General features: G+C 40.8%; 1 protein-coding gene across 1 annotated transcript in view; it reads left to right on the top strand.

The window, feature by feature from the left end:
• tmeff2a (transmembrane protein with EGF-like and two follistatin-like domains 2a) overlaps window positions 1–18,392 on the top strand; it is a 134,866-nt gene that overhangs the window by 59,246 nt on the left and 57,228 nt on the right. The window contains exon 4 of the mRNA XM_005925804.3: window positions 10,922–10,948. Coding sequence (XP_005925866.1) covers window positions 10,922–10,948 — 27 coding nt within the window. The remainder of the gene's footprint in view (window positions 1–10,921; window positions 10,949–18,392) is intronic.

The following is an 18,392-nucleotide window of genomic DNA, read 5'->3' on the forward strand; positions in this document are numbered from 1 at the left end:
TTTGTTTGTTTGTTTGTTTGTTTGTTTGTTTGTTTGTTTGTTTGTTTGTTTGTTTGTTTGTTTGTTTGTTTTCTGGAACTTTCAGTCATATCACAAGATTTTCTTAGCAGACAGAGTTTCTGTTGGTGTCAGTGTTTACAACCATTGCCCATTTAATATCAATGAGACATGAATAAACAATAGAATTGGTCTGATCGTACGTTTCTGGTGGCCTGATAAATCAGTCACACTAGAGTAAAAGTGGGACGTCGATCTCCTTGCCATTAATGGTTGAACTGTGGGCGACCACTTTCGATCACAAGATGATATCAGAGACAAGAGGCAGCCTGTCTCCAAACAATCCCAGTCCCGTTCAGACTGATTGCAATCATTCTCAGACATGATGGTGAAGGAAGACTGGCAAATAACACAGACAGTTCAGTCTGACTCAAGTTCCACCATTAAGCACAACTCACCTGAGATGTGTCTTTTTGTAAAAGGTGATTCGACTCACCTGGTTGCCACCTTGTTCTTGTTGTATTCCTGTATAAAAACATGGTTGTTGATTATGTCGCTATTTTTATTTTTTGAGGGAATTCAGAATTTCTGTTTCAAATCGATGACATTCCGGTTGTAGTTAATGTGAATTTCTGTTTGATGAGAATTTGAAACACATTTGCAATTTCTCTTGATCTATCACAAACAGATGGCACATAGTTGCCAACTCGACTTCATTCAATCATAAACTAATAACAGGCTGACTTTGTCTCATTGGACTTTTCTTCCCATCTTGACACACCAATGTTGCTTTGAAGACAGCAGCTGACAGAGTTGTCACAGACCTGGTCCCTGTCTTCAAAGGCAATGAGACAACAAATTCATTGCACGAGCTCTTAAAAATTTGGTTGGTCTCCAAGCGAAGTTTTCTCTAGTGTGACTTTAGCACAACATTCGTGATTCCTTCAAGTTACGCTTTGGTCTCTAATAAACCCAAAGCCTGTCTCTCTAGACTGTGTGAATCATACAGTCACTGAATGTCTGTTGCTGTTTAGTGCTGTCTTCACAAGGGAAATGGCTTTATTTAAGCTTTATAGCTGAAAACAACCTGCTCTAAGAAATGGCAATGAGGATACTGGTGAGACTGAACAAGAACGTTATAGATGAGCGTTACCACAAGAAACTACGAGCTGAAAGGCGCTAAACATTTTATAAACTGATTAGAATATTACCGTTCTAATGGCTGATTAAATTCTGGTTTCATAACTGGTTGGAAATAGTACATATAGCAGTCATTGTAGAAAGATGTTTTCACAGCTTGCCCAGGGCCTGCCTTTGCAAATTTCTCTTTTTCAGTAGTGTCAGTGTCTATCTATCTTGTGGCATATATTATAACCAGCTGCAGATCTCAGATCATCTTTTCCAAAATTTGTAGAGCAGATGCCATCACTTCAGCGTAAAATCAACAAAGTGCACTCTCTAGATTTAGTGTTTGTCTATTCAGGCCCTGTGTGGAAACATGGTGGCACAACATTGCACTCTCTGGGGAGAAGACCCTTCCTTTGTAATCATGAGTGGCTTCCTCTTGCTCACCCATACTAAATCTGAAACCACAGAGCTCTCTACAGATTACACTTTCCAATTTATCCCCTGCGTACTGATGTTAATTACATTGATGAAAGATAAATGTGCTGTACTTGTATCTTACATCTTGCATTACCATTTTTCTTCTGGTGATACATAAGCGACGTCCGCGCTTCCCTTGCGCCGAACCCCTTTGATCTTGCCGAGGCCAACAGGGCAGACGTTGGAGTCGGTTGTCATTCCAAACAGTAAACAAGAGGCCTGCTGAGGTGCCCGTTTCATGCTGTGAGGACACCGAGGCAGAGACAAACATGATTTGATAGTGTTGCCTTCTGTTTTTTGTAATAAATAAAGATGGCACCATTTACTGGTTGCTATAGAAAAGAAGGCGCTGTGTGGTGACCAAATAACAGGGCAAGCAAGGAAGAAGTGGAAGACATTTATTTTGCTGTTGGGAAGACAAAGTTTGAACAGAAAGCAGGATTTGAGCCGCGATATTGCACCACAGGTTGTGACATTTTACAATGTGGTTATTTTAGCGTTTAGTTTATTGACTTTTATAGTGAAACATTCGTGAGAAGAAAAAGCTAATTTACACTCTGTTCTGGACTCTATTACCTTTGTGTCACCAACAAATAAAGAAGTCCTGATCTAAAATTCGATAGAAGGAAGAGCTCTTAGGATTACAAAGCCAGTGAAAGCTGATTAGAACAGGATGGCACCGCTTTCCTATCCCATCAGGTGCTAGCCCAGCACAGTAAGGAGCAGTTAAGCATTAGCTTAGCAAAGCAAAACAAACCCAGCAGTCTATTTTCCCCAAAGGAGAGAGTCGAGCTAAGGCAAGCAGAAACACGGTATTTCCAACTCAGTTTGTGGAGTGTGCCGCATAAGTTCCAGGAAGTCATTAAATGGAAAGGTGAGAGAGCATTTAACTGACACATTGTTAAAATGTCGATGGCATGTTTAATCACCGTTTCGTGTGACTGCGATGCCTGAGCACTGACAGATGACAGGAGCCATATGTTTGGCAAATGATTTAAGGAGCTCTCTCTGTGCTATCAGTAGACATTAGAATCAGTCCAATGGTGTCAGCATAATCTCACACACAGTACAGGAGGAGTCAATGCACTGCTCATTCTTTGTGTACAAAAAACACTGTCATTTCTAGTTATTTCAGAAGTCTATCTTAATTTAAATTACAATTATATTAAGTAGTGATAATCTAATACATCATTGATCACTGCAGATCTTTCAACTTGCTGCCTCACATCAAGCTGAGAGGCCAAGATGAGCCACAAAGCAGCAGAGATATTAACGTGATTAACTTGAAGCAGCTCTATCAGGAAGGGTAGGATTCAAGTACTTTATTGTTTCTTCTTTCTAAAATGAGAAGGAACAAACAATTCCAATGTGAGGATACTTTGAATATCGAGGATTTCTAAAGGGAAGAATGTGAAGAAAGGCAATAACCAGAGCTGAACAATGTTAAGTTTAACCTGAGATTCTGGTGTTTCGGGCAAAATAAATTTATATTTAAAAATCGATTCAGGATTTTAATGAATCGATATCGTGTTTTTCAAGCTAGAATCGATTTTAATCATCAAAACCCACCCCTAATTCATACTACACCAAAGCAAAGGTAATTAAGTAAATAAGCAATAGATACGGATTTAAATAACGGTGACGTTCTCGTTTTTTCACAGTATATGATACAAAACATTGTATTTTATAATTACAGGAAAGTCTGGGCAATGAAATACCAGAACTTTTTCTGTAATTTTACACCATATTTCTTACAGATTTAACCTCCTACGACCTGGCGTCCACATATGTGGACATCACATTTTGGGTTGTATAGACAAAAATACTCAATGTTGCTCTACAAGGGCCTGATGTGCACCTTCAAACATTATACTGCCACCGTTCTCTTGAAATTTAAAATGAATGTCCTCTTATGTTCATCTCATTTATCTCAGAAACAAAACTCAGGTAAAAAGAAAAATCTGGTAATTTTTGTTTTTACAAGTCAGTTAAACTTATTTACACTGAGAGAAACATATTTTAAGTGGTCCAGCCCAAAAAAATATACTGTATGTGGTCTATAATGTAAGATGAGTCTGACATTCCCGGTGTAAGATCCCAGTCTGCGATGGAACCCTTTCTGCATATTAGTTTTGACATGCTACCTGCCCATCTAGGCTCCAGGCCCTCACTTTTCACCTTGTTGCAACAGAATATAATTAGTTTTTAATGATATCTTCTAATTCTCCACCCGCATCACCAAGGACACAGTGTTTCATTTAGTTTTCGTGTGGGAAATCGCAGCAGTGAAGGTGACGGTGTTGTCAGGCGCACAGTAGACAGCACAGCGCTGCTCACACTCTGCCTTCTCTGGACACCTCACCCCGGCAAAACTCCACCACCTGCACATATGGATTGTGTAAATTAGCAAAGTCTGGAAACAAAGCTGCTGACAGCTCTGACAGCAAAATGAACACACTCCATGCCCCGATACTGCAGGCCAAGTTCACAATAGCAAAACTCTAATTAATAAATAAATAAAGTTCACATATCATAGTTCCTCACATCTCAGGGGGCCTGATGGCACCGAGTGTTGCAATCATTCTGGAAAGTTGTAAAGCAGTCAGTTTAGTTGCTATAAACATAAATATTTCTGTGACACTCATGCGTAATGCTGCATGATTGATGCACTGGCACAGATGACTATGTGTGGACTGTGATGTATAAATGGAAGATTGCCTGGAGGTGTGCGTACACACGGTTTTATAAATCGAATTACCTTATTTATGCACATTATTTTCAGCATTTCTGCGTGTACACTTTTAGTATGGATCTTACGCACAGCTTTACAAATAAGGCTGCTGGTTTTTCCCTGTATTTCCATCATCAACCTGGAGTTTTGTGCTAATAGTCTTTTTGGATAGCAACTACTTTTTTGCCTGACACACCTCCCATGTAGGTTTGCTTTCCTACTGAGTTGCCTGCACATCCAGTCATGAAAAACTGGGGATTCTGAAGACTTCATCTTTTCCTAAAACAGTCTGTCTTTTACAGGTGTAAGCCCATTTTTTTTAAATGAACTAAAATAACATCCAACCCTAGATGTGAGAACAGATCCTCTGACATCAACTTGCATCTGTTGATCCTCAGTGGTATTGTTAGGCTATATAATATTTTTCTCTATGGCCACTTTGTCAGATTAGGACAAAGGAGTTGTAGAGTCACAGAAATCTGTCCTTTTCATGACTGACAGTCATGACAGACTACATGTTGTTCCCCGATCAGCCAGTCTCACTGGCTTTTGTAACAATGGCGTGTGTGATACTGGGTGTCTTGTTCATTTCACACTTTTATCTTGCTAAACTCATTCCTCTTTTGTTTTGCCGTTGTTGCATTGATGCAGCGCTTGGCAGTAAAGTGCTTCTCTTGATCAACCTCGCAGAAGAGAAGGAAATGTCACGTGGGAGACGATATAAAAGTGGCCATCAGGGGGCGACTGCAATAAGACTTGCAGTTGTATTGAAGCCTATGGGACAACGGCCCTTGGCTCCGTTTCTCTCCCGGTAAACACATTCCTGATTAATTTATTATCTCATTAGCTGGATTCAGGTCTTTTTTAGTTCAGTAATTATTAGAGTCAGAAAGGAGGATTATTCTTGCTCATTTGCTAACAATGGCAACAGAGAAACTTTTAGCTTGGGGCTTCGCAGCAGGAATTCGCTGACTCGTTTTGTCATGGTTGTGACGTTCATATTCTAAAAGTCTCACGTGCTAGCATTTCTGTAAGGATATTGTGTAGCAACTTAGATGCAGCATTCGTTTTTTTGTTTTTTTTTGCCCACTGTGACACGCTTTTTAAGAAGATACATTTGTAACTCCACCCATTTTAATTTACAGCCCCTGTGTCTGGATATAACTGAGTTTATTTTGTATGGTCTGAACCATACCAACCAGACAGAGCATACTGGATTGCACACAATATTTTAACAGCTCCAATTAAACCTCTGCTCTGTGAGAAAGCACACTTGTTGGCCACAAACACACAGGTGAGCAGATTCATTGTGTGGCAGGAAAAAAAAGAACAAAGTGCTCCAGTCTTGTATACTTTGGTGTCCCTCATGACACGATGATACTGGCCCCAAAATATCCAGTTTGCACATACGTGCTCCAAATGTGACTTAGCACTCAAATGTTTAGGATATAAATTTCCTTCCTCATGTGCTGCACTGATGTGAATCAGAATCAGAACTTGCTGTTAATCACTGCAAGTAAGAGAATGGTCACTTAGATCAGATGTGTTTTTAGGCTCTTTTAAAAGGAGGACATCATTTGACAACGATGCTTTGCTATTTAAAGGGAAAAACGTTTCACACAGGTCGTCTTTGTATATATGCTGATATCTTAGTGTAGTGATTGGAAGGTTTTCCTACAGGTTCATGTCACAGATTGTGTGTTTCGGGGCAAACGTTGATGGCATTACTGTAAAGGCAAGCGATTCTTTCTTATTCAACGCTAACTTGAAATACTTATTTACAGTAAAAAGTGGAAAAGTGTGTTTATGTACAAGGACTGAGGTCTGTGTGTGTGCGTACAGTTTGTGTGCAATGCAGTACAGACTCAGCAGCTCTGTAAGGTTAATAACAGTTTCCCCTAGAAGGTTCCTCTTCTTCTTTCTGCTTCGCACCTCTTCCAATCAGTTGCTTTAAAACTAGGAAAAAATTCTATCATCTATTGATGCAGTCCTTCTCTGCTCTCGCCCTCACCCTCCAGTGCCTTTCACAAAATAAAATTGTGTGGTATCTCCTCTTTTTGACCCTTCATTTGGCAGACAAATGGGAAGAAATGTAAGCTTGTGCCTCTCTCCCCTGCTGTTTTGTTCTATTTTCTAATGTCAGTCTTTTTCTCCTCAAACCTTTACCCTTGTACAGATACTAAAGGTTTTTATTGATCTCCCATGAACCCCTTCTGACTTCAGCCTGATCCTTAAAGCTAAGCCTTTTCATGAAACACTGCACATTTAGTGTCCCACACACTCCAAGGTCACTGGAATTGTGTAGGGAGAAAGGCAGAGGAGTTTTTGTAGAGGCTGTTTTTAAAAAAAAAAATATATATATTAAAGGTGCCCTGCACAGTTTTCTTGTAAACAAAAAAGAAAGTTTCTACTTACGGTCAGTATTACTGAATGCTTCTGTTCTGGAAGTTTAATAAAGGTATACATCATGGATTCCAAAATCAGTGATTTTAAGCAAAGATAATTTTTTAATTTGATAAATATTTTGGATTTGTTTAATACATTTAAGAAGTATTCAGTCTCCAAATGATGTTCATGGATTACAGCAAAAATGTGGCTTCTGTTTCTCTTTTGCACACAGACACATAAGTTTGCAAAACTCGTTCTGAGGCTTCAAGTGCCTCTGTAAATGTTTTAAGGAGCTGAGGTGAAGTGACTGTGCAGGAAGGTCTTTGAAAATCAGCACTCCTTGGTCTTCTTTGGTTCTCAGGCGGTGCAGTAGGAATCTTTCTACGCAAACATGCAGAGGCCTGAAGGATCAAGCACTGCTTGGAGTTCAGTGCAGCTCTCCAGCTCTAGAGCAGCAAATACTGCCAGACTTAAATATTCCCACTACCTCCTGCTTGTCTCCTGTCATATAGTACCACATTCTGTTTACTACCACAAATCTAAAACTGAATTCATCAGCAAAAATAACTTTTTTTCCAGTCATCTACTGCGAAGTGCTGATTTGTGTTCTCTCCTGAGAAGTGGTTTAGACGCATTCCTCATCCTCTGGGACCACAGTGTTGTTTTGACAGGATTTTTACTTGTTAGAGTTTTTGTCTCTTGATTTAGCTAATTGCATATCTGCTGTAAAGTTGCTGTAGCATCTTTCAACAAAGCAGATATAGAGATTTACACTTCTGCATACAAGTGATTTCCATAAAGCATGTTAGAGTGCCGTGCACTGACTCCCGGAGGAACCATGTGTCGTGCTGTGATTTGATGCTGAGAAATCCCTTCTTTGCTGAGAACAACAGTTTGACTTCTGACATGTTGAGGGGCCCACTATCTCCATGCTGCTTAGTAAGCAATGTTTGGCTGGAAATGTGAAGACACATATTTATACCAGGTAAACAATGGCTGCTATTTGATTTATATGGAAAAGCCTCTCAGTTTTTATCCAAAAGATACTTCAGTGGACGGGATACAACTCAAGGGAATCTGACTTTTTATTTGGTTTGCTCCACTGATGAGATTACACTTTACTACTGACATAGAATCAGTGTACCAACCTTAATAGTTCCTTTTTTTATGTTTGTTTACATTGTTTCCTTTATTTCCACACCGAAAATCTGTCATATTTTCTATGGGGTTCTAGACAATTTTACTTCACACGTTTTCTTCCTCATGAAATCCCTATATCCGATTCACTAATATTTATTCATTTAAGTGGTGTTTTTAAAGATTCAGAGCTGGAAGCAAGATACAAGAAGTGTGGCCTTGTAGGTCAGCAGCAAAAGCCAGTGGGATTTGTGTGTAGCCTTTTGATTTAATGCAGAAATAAGCCATTTTTTTAAAGTTAATGATATTTACGGGTTTTCTTCAGCAAGAAAATCTCAACACACTGAAACTTTTAGGATTTTTGAAGTGCAAAGGCAGTTGGAAAAATACGAGCTACCACATGTATGGTACGTATGCACCAGTCAGGCACGACATTTAACCACCTGCCTAACATTCCCAGCAGAACATTTCCCAAAGCATCTTCCATTTTTCCATTATCCAGTTCTAATGCTCACCTGCCCATTGTTGGCACTTTAAGTGGTGGACGGGGTCAGCACGGGCACCCTGACCGGTCTGCAGCCCCATATGCAACGATTTGTGATTCACTGTAAATTCTGACACCTGTCTATCACAACTTTTCTGCAATTTGAGCTCATCTTTCTGACAGGACCATACGGGCCAGCCTTTATTCCCCTCGGTGATCTTTAGCCCCCCATGATCCTTTTGCTGGTTCATTGTTCCTTCCTTGGACTTTTGATAGATATTGACCACTGCAGGCTGGGAACACCCAACAGAGCTGCAGTCAAATCTAATACATCTGTTTGAACAACCTTGTTCTCTTGTTCCCTGATATATCCCACCAACCAACAGTATTCACTTCACCTGTCAGCGGACATAATGTTATGCCTGATTGGTGTATATGTACATGTCATTGTCACTGCCATTGAGCTTGTGTGTTTAGCTTGATCATGTTGAAAGTCCATGACAACTTCTGTAGTCTATTGTTAGAAAATGTCTTCTCTGAGACACAAAAAGCTTAGAAATTCACACTTATGTCATAATGTAAAAGAAAACATGAAGAAATGGGTTTATTTCAGGCATCTAACCAAATAACAGATGGTGGAAAAGTGTGCAAATGCTAAGTCATTGTCGGGTTTAGGATTTATGCATGAAGCACTCTGTTGTGTGTTTGTCTTTGAAGAGTCTTTCTACTCCGCTTTTCTACTCTTCCAGTCATTGTGTTGAGGTTTTACCAAATTTGGTCAGACAATGGCCCTACATCATAAACAACCCCTCTTGTTTCTGATAGTGTATCAGTTTGAAATATTCATTGGCCATTCTCTCACTCTATCTCACAACTGTCCTCAGGGGAACAAATCACTAATGATCCCTTTTTTTCAGCCCAGTTCACTGCACTGTAATACTTCTTTCAGCTCCCGTTGCTACAGTAATCCTAGTAAACAACCATACTCCATTTGTCCCAACATCACCTACACGAAACCTCAGAATCAGGCTGATGGATGTCGATGATTCTAATGAAAATTCGTCCCTACTTGGTTTATTTTGTATCCATTATGTGAGGAGTCAATTTTTAAAAATTAATATTATTATAGCATTATTCCTGATGCTGATGGTGTTCTCACAGTAGATTGTATTTTTAGAAAATTGTAGCATTTTTGAGGATGATGAATTCTTTCACTCGAGGTTATATCTCTTAATGAGTTCAACCGGTTGAGGGGTTAAGGCAAGGATGTCAAACTCGTTTTACATCGTGGGGCGCACAAAGGCTACTTTGATCTCAAGTGAAACTACTACTACCCTTGCCCCAACCGTCCCATAGTTATGAAATATAAATTTAAAATTTAAAAAATGCCCATTTTATTTAAATTATTTTGGTGTAGTATGAATAGGAATTGACGGCAGGGGGAAAGCTGTGTGACCTATGAAAATGAAAAGTCTGGGCACTTCTTCACATTTCCAAGACCTGTTCAGTGGCCAGACTAGAGCCTTTGCCTGTTCAATTCTGGCCCCCGGGCCAGGTTAAGGGTTCATAGCATTCGAAGCACTACTTGATACTGCCTATCTAACTGATACTAATTCTATGCATAAGGGCTTCCAAAATCACCAGTGTGAACGCATAACACAGTACTCACGATTATAACGATGTGAATTATTCAGTGATCATTGAACTATAGAAAATATCAGTCAAACAAGAGTGTAAGAGTTACTTTCCCCTGACACATCGGAGCATCTGCTGCTCTGACCTCAGAGAGTCTTGGCAATACCGACTCCCATCAAAAATGTATTTTATTGATCCAAACCTTGTGTCACGAAAGTATCAGTGTCAGCTTGATGGTTAGACTCCATGTGTTCTGGGACTGCAGTTGCCCCATGACGTGCACCTCTTCTTATAAAACCCTCTCACATGGGTGTTCATATGGAGCTGCGCTTTCATCCCCCCTGCAGTCCTCGGAGGGCCTGCGTGTGCTCTGGCACTGTGCGTTTTAGCAGATCGCTTTGTGCAGCAGCTCGAGTTACACGGAGCTTCGGAGTGCTCATGAGTATCTCTTTCACAGCTGTATTGTTGAACAGCTCAGTAAGCTCAGTGTGTTTGAAGGGGCTTTACACAGATTCAGTGGGAAAGCCATGAAGAAGGATTCGCTGACACACAAACACATTTGCAACAGTGTGCCTTCCCACAGTCCTACCACTGAGAGGTCCACAGTTGGAGGTGTTGTGGTACAGAATGGGGGAGCTGCATGATGCTCAAAGCATCAGTGCATCCTCCACCTCACTATCATCCTCCTCTCCGGTTTTTCAGCTGTTTTTTTTTCTTTGTAGATCTGTCTCTCGGCATCACTTTCTGCACAGTCTTCACAGAAATCTCATCTCGCTTAAACGCACCCACACGCACACAGACTCTCTCTTGTGTACATGCACACAATCACAAGCAGATATTCAAATAGGTCCAGACACACACTTACATATGCAGACACACATTATTCAGCTAATGTCTGTGTCTGTGAGAGCCTCTGGTTAATAACTGTTTGTTCTCCTTTGCAGATGCTGGCTCAGGATCAGGAGACGATGGTAAGATTACTCACCTCTTCCTCCTCCACCTCCTCTAACTCCTCACATACTGCTTTTTAATATGCTGCTCTCTACCCGCTGTGTTCCACAGCACTGTATTTATTGAGTATGAGGGGCTGACTTCAATGTATTTTAATTTCATAATATGATAAACCAATTAAAAACATGTTCTCTTAACATCATTAGCTTCACTTATTATTTTACTTATTATTTTATTCACGCTAACGTTTAATCTAATTGAATTCATGTACTAAAGCAAAACTTTATTTATAAAGCATATTTCATACCAGACAATTTGCTACACAAATGCACTAGTATCAAGACTGTAGCATGAGTAAGATAAGATAAGATAACCTTTATTAGTCCCACACGTGGGAAATTTGTTTTGTCACAGCAGGAAGTGGACAGTGCAAAAGTTATGACGCAAAAATTAGAATACAATAAGAATAAATACAGTACACAACTGTACAGAATAGAATAAAATAATATACTATATACAGTAGAATAAAATAGAATAAAAATATACAATAAGATAAAAATAGAATACGAATGCTATATACAACTGAGTAAAAATACAACGATGCCAGAAAAGATTATTGCACTTAGTGTTATTGCACATGTGTGGATGTGTGTGTTTGATCAGTTAAAGTCTTTGTTGTGGAGTCTGACAGCAGTGGGGAGGAAAGACCTGCGAAATCTCTCCGTCCCACACCGTGGGTGCCGCAGTCTCCCACTGAAGGAGCTGCTCAGTGCTGTCACAGTCTGCTGCATGGGGTGGGAGATGTTGTCCAACAGGGATGACAGCTTAGCCGCCGTTCTCCTGTCACTCACCACCTCCACTGGGTCCAGAGGGCATCCTAGAACAGAGCTGGCCCTTCGGATCACCCTGTTCAGTCTCTTCCTGTCCCCAGCAGAGATGCTGCCGCCCCAGCAGACCACACCATAAAAGATAGCAGAAGCCACCACAGAGTCATAGAAGGTCTTCAGGAGTGGGCCCTCCACCTCCAAACGACCTGAGTCTCCGCAGCAGGTACAGCCTGCTCTGCCCTTTCCTGTAGAGGGCGTCTGAGTTATGAGTCCAGTCCAGTCTTTGTTCAGATGAACACCAAGGTACCTGTAGCTGTCCACAGCCTCAATGTCCATACCTTGGATGTTCAGTGGTTGCAGTGGAGAATGCTTGTGCCTGCGGAAGTCTACCACCAGTCTCCTTGGTTTTACTGGCATTGATCTGGAGGTAGTTCAGCTGGCACCAGTCCACAAAGTCTTGAGTCAGTCCTCTGTACTCCTTGTCGTCCCCATCAGTGATGAGGCCGACTATTGCAGAGTCATCAGAGAACTTCTGCAGGAAGCACTGGGTGGAATTGTGGGAGAAGTCTGCAGTGTAGATGGTGAAGAGGAACGGAGCCAGAACCGTTCCCTGTGGGGCCCCCGTACTGCAGACGACCCTGTCCGACACACAGCCCTGAGTCCTCACATACTGTGGTCGGTCGGTGAGGTAGTCCAATCCAGGTAGTGAGGTGATGGTCCACTCCGAGTTCTCCAGCTTGTCCTTTAGAACCGAGGGAAGAATGGTGTTGAAGGCACTGGAGAAATCAAAGAACATGATTCTCACAGTGCTTCCAGCGGTCTCCAGGTGAGCGAGGGAACGATGTAGGAGGTGAATGACGGCATCATCCGCTCCAATGCCAGGCTGGTAGGCAAACTGAAGTGGGTCCAGTGATGAGCTTGTTAGGCGCCGAAGCTGAGCCAGGACCAACCGCTCCAGGGTCTTCATCAGGTGGGATGTCAGAGCCACCGGCCTGTAGCTGTTGAGGTCCTTGGGGCGTGAAGTCTTTGGCACTGGTACAACACAGGAGGTTTTCCAGAGCTGTGGGACTCTTCCCAACCTCAGGCTCAGGTTGAAGAGGTGCTCCAGTATATAGTATATACATAGATTAAATTAATAGAGAGATAAAACCAAGTGAATTAATAACATCTAAAGATGCAATAGTCAGCTGGTCTGGGATTATAAGCCAATGCACAACACACGCACAATATGCAAATACTTATACACACACACTCGCAGCCACAGGTTGTTGGCATGGAAATGCTTCGCTGCGAGTGACGACACCGTTCACCAGAGTTAACTAAAATAGACTGGAGGAACACAAATAGACAAGAAAACTAAACACCTGAATAACGCTCAGACAGGTGAACTGGACATTTTAAAGAAGCTAACAAAGGCAAAGTGGCTAGCAGGTCACTAGCAGCTCATATCTATCAAAATCCTTATGAAACTTTTGTCAGCGATGAAAACCAAACGAGAAAAAGCAACAGTAATATGTAAACATCATTAAAAGGCACAAAATTAATAAAATAGTAAAATAAAAACCAACAATACAGCAATAAAAATTATTAATAAGACCGGGGACTGAACTACTGCAAGGTCCTAACAAATGTATTGATTGATACCTGATGAGTAACCAGGTGGTGCGTTCCTGATGACCTGCAGTAACGGGCTGGTTCAAAGAGCTTGTCAGAGAGATCCTACATGTAAACATGCAGGGACTATAGTGTTTTATTAATAAACTCTTTGTTAATAATTGTTTCTTGGGAAACAATTATGGGATATTATAAATGACCATCAATTATTCAATAACTTTCAGCAAACAGGGTCACTTCTGCTGATAAACTTAAAGGATTAAGTGCTAATTTTGAGCTGCCTCTAGCTTTGTGTAGTGTTTTAGGCTCTTTTAGCTCATTGTTTTGGATTGATGGCTTTGATTTGCACTCAACCTACTCATCCCAGGTTATTTATTTATTTAATGCAACAAGTGGACAAAAGAAGTGAGCATGGAGTCATTTTATTTATTTTTATTTTTAACATGCAGAGTAAACTTTTACTGGTAATGCATTGTAATCAAATAGCCATTCATGTATGGGAAACTGTGAGTTTACATAACGTGATGGGTGCTAACAAACACAGATAAAGATGAAGGAAGTGATGTTGCCAGCATGTGTTTTATCTTTTGTCCTTTTGTCAAAACTAGACTTTGGTGAACAGGCTGTTCTCACAGCTGCAGTAAAAGATCATGTGACTGCAGCAGAAAATACATTTAAAACACAGAACAATTGGAATTGTAACAGATTTTCAGTCACAACTGATTTTTTTCAAGTCTCAGCCAGATAAAGATTTGCATAATGTCCTAAAAAACTGGGAATTATTTGAAAAATTGAAAGTGTTTTTTTTAAGCAAAAGCCCAGAAATTACACAATTCACCTTTCTAATCTCACGCTGATTCATTTGACTACTTTTTTGTGCAAATTCGACATTGAAAGCCAAGATTTGCAGAGACGGCATGCTGGAGAAAGTCCTCATTTAGCTTTGTGTGCCCGTCTTCACAAAGCCGAGTGAAAGGGCGGAATGGTGGCCTGGGCAGCATTGCAGCTGATAAACAGTGGAGCTTGGGGAGAGAGTGACAAGTGTGTGAGAGTTGATTGCAATAAGATTGAGATGAGCTTATAGCCATGAGTGACTTTTTTATGAATAACTTTTGTGTAACTAATCACATAAACCCCCACCGTATTAATAACGTGTCTTTGAGCTAAGTCTCTAATTTGTTGCTTAATTGACTAACAAGATTCAACTCTAACATCAGCACAGACAGTAGTCAGGCTCGTCTGTCAAAACACGTTTGTACCCATGCATATATTTACACTCCCCACTCTGCAGCCTCTCTATCCTCCCGTGTGTTTGCCCATGCAGTTACTTCATTAACTCCGATGCATGGAGCTTTCCCAAGCATATATGAGAGGGAGAGAGAGATTGAAAAAGAGATTAGTGCCCCCCAAAAAGACGGCAGATAGACAGATGAACAAGCGGAAATGAAACTGCTGCTAGGTCAACCAGAGAGAGAAAGCGAGAGAGGGAAAGACAGATAGAGAGGAAAGATGGGGGTGGACAAAGAAATGGCCTGGGGAAAGTCGCAAAATAGATAACAGAGCAGAGGAAACAGACGGCGAGTGGTGTAGAGATTGAGGGAGAGGAGGACAGATAGCCCTAAGAAGCAGGAGGAAGGAGGAGCAAAATGAAACATACATTTTTATGCATGTCCCGTGAACACAATGTGCACTTGCATGGGATTAAAGGGAAAAATGGCACGGCCAGTACCATCGTGATTTGTTTGTAATGCCATGCATGCTCGGTCTATCTCTAAGCTCCGTTGTATAGACGATCACACTTCCTCGGGCTGTTTTTCGGCATTTCATTGCAAGACACCACCATAAAATCTGCAGTGAAAGAAAGCAGTCAGAGGGTTTCTTTTCCCTTAATGCTCTCGGTGCCTTACAAGAACCAAAATAGCACAGAAGAGAATTCAATAACAAAACCGAGAATTTTTAGTCCTATAACGCTAAGAACTCTGAATCTGAAAAGCTGCACTTCAGTGGAAATTGGAAGGAATAGCTTATGTTAGTTTGCTCTAATTTACAGAACTATTATTCCACCCAAACCCAGCGCTTGTTTACAGTAGTACATATATTATTTCTAGCCATAAAAGTCAGGTTAAAGGTGGCAAATGTTTTAGTTCGCACGCCATTTACAGACCAATTTGATCAAGCTGGTTGGAACAGTAAACCACTGCATAATAATCCATAACGAAAAGTGTTTGGGTGCAAATTAGCACTTTCTGAAAACATTCACCTTTAATGAACCGTTTAATTACAAAAAAGACTAACAGCATGAGATGTCTCAAGAAAAAAAAGTGCAGTTTCAACAGTATGTTTTAGTTTTCCCAGCCAGCCTGCTGTCATTACCAAGACTCTTTGTAAAGAGAGTGGCTCTTTGGCTTCAGCACCTTATTGCTGCGCGGTATGGCAGGAATGGCTAATGTCTTTTTCAGTAAGAGGCTCTAACCTGACAGCAATTCAGAACTCTGGCTCAGGTTAAATTTACAGTTGAGGCAACCACTCAGATCCACTAATGCATTCTTACACAACACAAAGCTTCCTGGTGCAAAACACAGTGCAAAATCCCCAAAAAGTAATGCTCTCCTTCTGTGAGTTTTTAGACGTTTCAATGAGCCAAATTGGACCCCTTGCTGGTCCAGGTTCTAGCCTGCAGGTCATTTGTTTGACACCTCAGTTGACTAACGTTAGCCTGGAGTTGTGCTACAGGGCTTTAATTCGTTTTTCAAAAGCATTTCTCTTGCAATGCCATCAGAGACATACAGTGTTTGACAATTATATTGTCTGCAGTGAAAAATAACAGACAGATCCTCCGACTTCTGGATTTTACTTATTTATTTACACATCTATTAAGCGCAGAGTCTGCCGACTTCTTTTACCTCATTCAGTAAGTGCATGTTTAAAATTAATTTTACTTGTGGTAAAATCAGTCTGCTTGAAAACATTAAAAGGTCAGCGAGTTTTCAACCAACACATCATGCAAATAATTTGTTAGACAGTTATTTATGTTAGTCTAAAGATGAAAAAAAAAAAAATCTTACCGATGCTGCGTAACATCTGAATAACAAAAAAGGACTGATTTGTTGCAGTTGCAGTCACAGGAGATATGTACAAAGTGTTCTCGATCAGTGACACTTCATATTTAAATGCACTGGTCTGCGTCATCATCATGGAGGTAGCGAGAGGTGAATATTTGAACCCAGATTATGACCTTTTTTAGAACTAACCAGGTTGTTTTTGGTGCCTATAGCAAACCGAGCAGTGAGTGGAAGCTAAACAAACAGCAGTGTTCTGGCTGAGCAAACTCTAACTGTGGCCGGTGTATCAAGGTTTTAATGCCAAATGACACCTACTGACTATCTGCAGCTTTAAGCCAAAGAGCAGTGCTGTGATAGCAACAAACTGATGCAACTGCAGACTGAATAGTTTACTTATTTTACATGTTTTATCTAAAGTTTAAGTATCATAAAATAGAAAAATAATACTCCACATGCTTCATGTGTCCTTCAAAATAGTTACCCAACAGGACATCACTCCATAACATAGCATGACATACAGACTGCTACAGCGGGCTTTAAAAAGCTAATAAAAAATCTCATAAAATTCATGTGTCATCATGAAAAAAATAACAGTATCCCAGCCAAACCTACAGGAATGATTAGTGTAGCATCAGACGATCAAAAGGTGAAAGGTATAGAGTCATCGTTCACATATTTCTTTAAGTGAGACAGATTTTCTCTGAATATCCTCATGAAAGCTCATTATAAATGTTCACCTTCCAAGACCCCTGGGCGGTTTAAAGTAGAAGCCTGAGAATTGTCCTCACTCTCAAAATGTCAGATAAATCTGACGAATCGATCATTCAGGAGGAAAAGAGACAATTAAGAAAAAATAGCTCAAGGGTGGAGAGGGTATTTGCGCAGTAGAGGAGGAAGAAGGGAAAGAAGAGGGCAAGGACAGGAGGAGGAGAAACACAAACACACCCTATAAAGATAGAATCATAGCAGAGGTCACAATAGATGGAGAGATACAGTAGGAGAGATGGAGGGGAGGGAGGAGTGGGATCTGCCAGAGGTGGAAGAAGATGCTGGTGTTTTATGAGCAGGGGAGAAGGTTAAAGCAAGCGGTTGTAAAAGACGGCTTGGACTTGTAAGAAGTCAGCAGTAGAGAGCCATCTCAGTGAAAATCAAATATATTTTAATGGCCGATGATAAATCTACACACATAAAACTTGGGTCAGCCCGGAAGTTGCCAGTTTCAGTAGCAATGTGGTGCGTGTGTGTGTGTGTATGTAGAATGCAGACCAGTGGCAGTGCAAGCGCGGATGCATTCATGCTCGTCAGTGTGTGTTCTCCTTTGTGTTTGCTGTTTTTTATCTGATAAGTACACAAGTCAACTGTGCAGGGAGATGCCCTCTGGGCACGAGTCGAGTCACATGGCCCCTTTAGTCAGAATCAGCCATTTGTCCAAATCAAATTGCACAGTGGAGAAATTGAATTGCGCTCACATGATCATGCAAGAACAAAGACAGAGCAAAGCCTTGAGCCTGAAAGATTTCGAGGCATCTCAACAGTCCAAGTATATTTTTAAAGAAGACAGACTATTTCGCGCTGCTGGCAGATGATCATTTGTTAGAATGCCAAACTGTAAGAGAGATAAAACCTACTCTTGCATGATATCACCTCGAAAAAAGGAGCTGAAGTGTTGTAAAAGGGGAAAAAAATACAGTCCTTATTTTTAGAACTGAAGCAGCACCACCTCTTGGATGTCAGTCCACCGCTTTCGTCCACACAAAAATATCTCCACAAGATTTGGACGGGTTGGCTTGAAATTTCTTGCACGCAGCAGCTGATCACAAAATACCCGTTAGAAGTATTGACAGCTTCAGCAGTGGAGGTGGAGCGAGAGGTGGATTCTGAGATCAGGTTTAGCAGAGGGTGTCTATTCCAAAATGGGGTTTTTTGTGTGCGTGTGGATGATCAAATGTGTCTGGTGGGCA

Source organism: Haplochromis burtoni, unplaced genomic scaffold, assembly GCF_018398535.1.
Source record: "Haplochromis burtoni strain Fernald_Lab_line unplaced genomic scaffold, NCSU_Asbu1 Contig_87, whole genome shotgun sequence".
Taxonomy (NCBI): domain Eukaryota; kingdom Metazoa; phylum Chordata; class Actinopteri; order Cichliformes; family Cichlidae; genus Haplochromis; species Haplochromis burtoni.